General features: G+C 48.7%; 1 protein-coding gene across 1 annotated transcript in view; it reads left to right on the top strand.

Annotated features, from left to right (window-relative positions):
* Tbc1d8 (TBC1 domain family member 8) overlaps positions 1-6,000 on the top strand; it is a 115,646-nt gene that overhangs the window by 99,057 nt on the left and 10,589 nt on the right. Inside the window, exons 10-11 of the mRNA XM_031367289.1 lie at positions 1,512-1,726; positions 2,489-2,606. Of these exons, the coding sequence (XP_031223149.1) occupies positions 1,512-1,726; positions 2,489-2,606 (333 nt within the window). The remainder of the gene's footprint in view (positions 1-1,511; positions 1,727-2,488; positions 2,607-6,000) is intronic.

The following is a 6,000-nucleotide window of genomic DNA, read 5'->3' as shown; positions in this document are numbered from 1 at the left end:
TTTTTTGGTTTTTTGAGACAGGGTTTCTCTGTGTAGCCCTGGCTGTCCTGGTACTCACTCTGTAGAGCAGGCTGGCCTTGAACTCAGAAATCCGCTTGCCTCTGCCTCCCAAGTGCTGGGATTAAAGGCGTGCGCCGGCTGGCGGCAACCTGTTTTAATCTGCTGGCTCCTCCTTCTGCTCTGCTCTCTCTTAAGTAGCCTCTCTTTTCTCTCTTCCCCTGAGAGTTGGGCAGATCCTATTCTGTAAAATCTCTCTCTGTTTCATCCCTTTCAAACATGGGTGCTTCCTTTTATAAATTAACTTTACCTTCATTGTTTGGGATTAAAGGTGTGTACCTAAGGGGTCAGAGGTCTGGACCTAAGCTTTTCTGTATATGAAACTTGCTCTATCTCAGGCTGGCCTTGAATTTAGCCTCTGTCAGCTGGGATTAAAGGCATGTCTATATATTCCAGCCAGATCACACAGACCCGAAGGCCTTTGGATGTGACCTCTTGCCAGAGCAGCCATGTTCTGACTTAAAATCTCTCTACTCCTGTGTCTTCAGCAGTTGCCTGTCAGACACACACCATGGTAGCCCCATCTTTTAAAGTTTTTGTGTAGGGCTGTTTTGTTTCACATGGAATCCAGGAATGGATAGGGCCATCAGCTCATGAGGGACTGTCTGCTGGTGCTAGTGTTTGCTCTGCTGTCAGGAAGGCAACTGTAGTGTTCAGGCAACTGTCATTCACCAGCTCATTACTTGTGAGAAATGTCTCATGACGTGATCACCACTGTGCTGGTGGGGTCACAGCGGCTCACTGCAGGGGGGGAGGTTGAGGCACAGGGCTGTTTTCACTATACCTATTTGAGTGTAAAACCTTGCCCAACCCTTGTGAGAACAGTATCTAAGTCTGTTCCCTCTCCCCTTGGAGCCCACCTTGTGTGTCCTGGGGCAGGTCCCTGAGTGGGCAAATTCCTCACACCCACCAGCCGTTTATCTCTCAGCGCCTGTCTGGTTGAAGCCTGGGCCTTGGCTCTGGGATGGTGGCCTGCTCTGGGCTGTCCCTGCTGGCCGTGAGCTGCTCACCAGTGCTTTGCTAGCCTTAATCTGGGTTGTGCTTTCTCGTGCTCTTTGCACAGAGATACATGACAATTTCTTGTTGAATTAACACAGGACAATTGTATATGGACTTGTGTATACCTGGGCAGTGCAGATATACATATTAAGCATATTAATAACTCGACTGATTCAGGTATGTATTTGGGCTTGAGTCCGGGGCCTGTCGCAGGCTCCATATGATGTGCTTTGTTACAGAGCTGCACTCTGTCAGATTTGTGGAATGGACCTTCTGCCCTGTCTGGAGGGCATTATTCTTAGAAGAGCTACTTTCTTGTTGTTATTTTTGGGTCAGTCTGCCTGGCAGTAGCAAGGCCTCAGAATGTCCTATGTCAGTTATTGCTGCATCCCTCACCTGTCATGACATCACTGTGATAGCCACATTCTTTTGAAATGTTACTCTCCACTCCTCAGATGCTGTGACAGACCTGGCCTCGCACCCTGGGTACTATGGGAATCTGGTGGAGCAGTCGCTGGGACGCTGCTGCCTGGTGACAGAGGAGATAGAGAGGGACCTGCATCGCTCTCTGCCTGAGCACCCCGCCTTCCAGAATGAAACTGGCATTGCTGCCTTGAGGCGGGTGCTGACAGCGTATGCCCACCGGAACCCCAAGATTGGATACTGCCAGGTGAAGTGGCATGCATGGAGCCATGAGGATTGTGTGCAGTGTGTGTGATGGTCTCCTCAGGCTTCTGCTGTTTCCAGCCGTCTGGACAAGCACCTTTCCCAGAATCAATATTCCAAACTGCTGTCCAGTCAAACAGGCTGATCATCTGGGAAGCAGGCTTTGGGAGGCGGATGTCAGGATGGGCAGGAGCCATACACACTGGAGATGGACTGAGCTAATTAGTCTTCGGACTGTTGCAGTGATCCTAGGGTTGCCATGGCAGTGTGCACTCACGGAGGAGAGGGTGATTTGGGGCAGTCACTTTCCTGTTGGAATTGCCAGTGGAGAAAGAGGTCTGTGAGTCCTGCCAAGTGGGAGATGCAGCCAGCAAGTGCCACATAATCCAGGGATTACCACAATAGCCCAGTAGGAGACTGGGTCAGAGACCCTGACATTTGCAAATATAATATTTAATTTTCTGGTAATCAGCAGAGCCAGTGGGTAGTCAAAGTATATGTATGTATCTCTGCTGTCTGAGTGTACAGAAAATAGCCATATTGACCCAAGCTCAAAGCCATATTACAGCTAACTACCATGTAGACCAACTATTCAACTCAAGACCACTCCATTTCTGCTGTCATTATGCCTGGGGAAATCTCCCCCTGTGCGTTGCTTGGGTTGTTTTGTAGTTCAAACCCAGGGCTTCTCTCGTGCATGCTGGGGATGTTCCTGTGGTGCTAGGTAGTCTGGGCACTAACGGTCCCCTTGTGGCCCTCTACGCAGTCCATGAACATCCTGACCTCTGTGTTGCTGCTGTATGCCAAAGAGGAGGAAGCCTTCTGGCTGCTGGTCGCTGTGTGTGAGCGGATGCTGCCTGATTACTTCAATCACCGGGTGATCGGTAAACTGCCCTCCTCCCTTCTTCCTCCTCCTTTTCTTCCTCCTCTCCCTCCTCCTCCCTCTCCTCCTCCTCCTCTTGCCCTCCTCCCTCTTCTCCTCTTCCTCCTGCCCTCTTCCTCCTCTCCCTTCTCCTCCTCTCCCTTCTCCTCCTCTGTATCTGGGGATTGGTGCCTGAGCTTGGGGAGGATAGTCATTGTTAGTTCTGCTCATAACTCATCTCTGCTCTCCTCAGCCAGTCTGCATGTGCACGTATACACACACACACACACACACACACACACACACACACACACACACACACAGAGCTTTTAACTCAGGGAAATCCTCTCTTGTCGTACCAACAAAGTAAAGGCAGGTAACACCATGGAACACCTATGGCATTTGGATTGGAAAACCAGTGGGTAGAAATAAATAGCTGATCTACAAGAGGGAAGGGAAAGTCCCTAGGTCAGAGGAACCATGTAAAACACCAGTAACTGCATAGGTGCTGCGGCCTGAAAAGGGAGAGGCGGTGCTCTGGGTTTCAAAGCCAGAGAAGACCAAGTGCCAGAGGCCCTCCCAGGGGATGATGGCAAAGCTTTCTTTGGGTTTACCTTAGTCTGCTTTTTGCTACTTGGTGCTGGTCACTTAAGAGACAGGTTGTTTGGCTTGGTTCTGAAGGCTGAAGGGTCCAGCACCTGCACAGAGATGTTCAGGCGAGGGCTCCATTGTGGGGATGCATGTTGGAGCACGTGGTCTCATTTCCAACCGGGAAGTGGAGAGAGTTAGGTGAGAATACGCATGCTCCTTTTCTTCCAGCCTTTACGGGAGAACTGTCTTGTCCCCCTAAACCTGAGTACCTCTCATTAGGCCCTACCTCCAAATAATACCACCTGGAAAACAAGCCTTAACACAAGACTCTCCAGGACTGGGCAAGATTCAGCTGGATCCTGACCTTAGCAGGGTTCTTAGTGAGCCTAAGTGACCAGTAGCTGGTCAGCCTGCCCTGGGTAGATCATCTCTGGTGTGATTTAGGTGTGGATGTACACAGTCTCTGGCCCCACAACCTCCTAGTGAAGAAAGCACTACATCAAGGTGGGCGACATTCTTACGGGTACTTCTTAGTAATCCAGATGAGGCATCAAAGAGGTTTATAGTTAGGGTAGCTGGGTGTGGTGGTGCACACCTTGAATCCTAGCACTTGGGAGGCAGAGGCGGGAGGATTTCTGAGAGTTTGAGGCTAGCCTGATCTGGATAGTGAGTTCCAGACCAGCCAGAGCTTTGCAGAGAGATCCTACATTGAAAAACTAAACAAAAATGAACAAAAGTAAGGTGGCCAGGCAGGCAAGGTGGCTCTGTGGGTAAACGTACTGTGTGCTAGGCATTATGACCTGAGAGTGATCTCCAGGACCCACGTGGTGGAATGAGGGCAATGACTTCAGTACATTGTTCTCTTACTTCTGTGCATGCCCACCTCCATCTCTTTCTCTCTCTGTCTCTCTCTCTCTCATGCATATACATACAGACATGCATATACACATGTACACATGAATAAATATAATTTAAAAAGAAAGAAATTAGGGTGTCAGTATATGAACAAACAAAAAAATCAGGGAGCTAGAGAATTTGGTGCCTGGCTGGCTGTAGGGCCTAGTTGGGAAGCTGGTATCTTTGAAGACTGGTTTCTAAGAACTGAAGGGTCTGTCAGTGTGTAGCAGTAAGAAATGGAATGGGGGCTGTGTGTGCACAGGCTGTGTGTTATTTTGGATATATGTGTGCCCTTGATGGGCACCTGGCTCTCTTCCTTGCCTGAGTGGGCGGGTGGGCAGCTGGCTCACTTCCTGTTTCACTTGGTTTTGTGGGAGGTGTGCAGAATATTAAGAAATGAGTTGTGTGGCTGGAAGAAACACTGTCAAAGCTACTAGTTGCTGAGTGTTGCTATGAGACAGCTTGCAGTGACTCTCTCTCCCTCCCTCCCTCCCTCCCTCTCTTGGTGTGTGTATGTGTGTGTCTGCTGCTATTGTGAGAAAATGAGCATGTCCCTCACCACAGGTCACTTTGCTGCCTGCAGCTGATTTCTGTTACCTACATTGGCCTACTCCAGAAGGACCAGTTTTATGTCTGGCTTCCTTTATACACTGTCTGTGGCCAGCACCCACCCTGGCATATGTAGGTAGTTTGCTCCACTGTGTTGTAGACCTAGGTTGCTAGGTTCATACCAAGTTGACTTGTCTAGTCGCTGTCTTAGTTATTGTTCTTAGAGGGATAGAGCCAACACAGTGAATTAGTAGGACACATTAGACCGGCTTACAGGATACAGTCTAGCTAATCCAGGAGTGACTGTCTCACAGTGGAGAGGCAGAGAATCCAATGGTTTCTTGGTACATGAAGCCAGATGTCTAACATTCCCCACTTTGCCCTGAAGACCTGAAGGACTGTTGGAGAGCTGCTGGTCCTCAGATGCCATTAGAGCCACTAGTGAAGGAACGACACAGTAGGGGAGTGATAAGGAGAGGAACCTGTCAGCAAGAGGGAGGGCAAGCAGGGAAAGGCATCGTTCCCTTCTTCCAACCGTCCTTAATTTAACCAGGGGTGGGTCATCCACTGTGACCTTCATGGGATCGCCGACTGCTTCCCATTGAACCGATTCCAGATGAAAATTCAGGTGGCCTTTGTTTGAGCCCATGAAATAAAGTTCAATGAATATTCATGTCATTCTCTCCATGTCTCCCTAGGAGGATTGTGGGTACTGTGTTAGGTAATGAGATGCCCCCAGTCTGACTGAGTGATTGGATGCCTTATGTGTTTTGTTCGGCAGTGTGCGAGCCTCAGTTTGTCCCGAGTCCTTGCTAACACAAGGACTTGTCCTTTCCTCTTCACTGGGTGCTGTGAATGGTATTTGTCCTGTGGCTTTGCATCTCACAGATAACTAATCACTTTGAACTTATTTCTCTGTGTTTACTGCTATCTGAAGGCAAGTTTTATTTTTAAAAAAAGGAAACCGGTTACTGGCATCTTACACAGCTGCGGGAGTTGTTTGCTTTGGGTTTGAGAGGGCCAGGGAGATGTGCTGTCAAGTTTTCTCTAGTTAAGCTCATGTTTGCATTTTGTTGCTGGTTTCTTTTGAAGAAAGGATTGTTTTTTTTAGACAGGGTTTCTTTAATAGATAGCCTTGTTTATCCTGGGACTCAGCTCTGTAGATTAGCTGGCCTCGAACTCAGAGAGATCCACCTGCCTCTACCTCTGCCTACCAAGTGCTGGGACTAAAGGTGTACACCACCACTGCCCATCCAAGAATGGTATTTTTGATGTCTCCAATGGGTAGTACTTTTTAGACCTAAGATAATTCTGCCTTATCCTTGTATTTTCTTCTAGAATTTCTAAATTATAAGCATTTGCCTTTAGGTGCATGGTTC

Source organism: Mastomys coucha, unplaced genomic scaffold, assembly GCF_008632895.1.
Source record: "Mastomys coucha isolate ucsf_1 unplaced genomic scaffold, UCSF_Mcou_1 pScaffold14, whole genome shotgun sequence".
Taxonomy (NCBI): Eukaryota; Metazoa; Chordata; class Mammalia; order Rodentia; family Muridae; genus Mastomys; species Mastomys coucha.
This window is presented reverse-complemented; position numbering and strand designations above follow the sequence as displayed.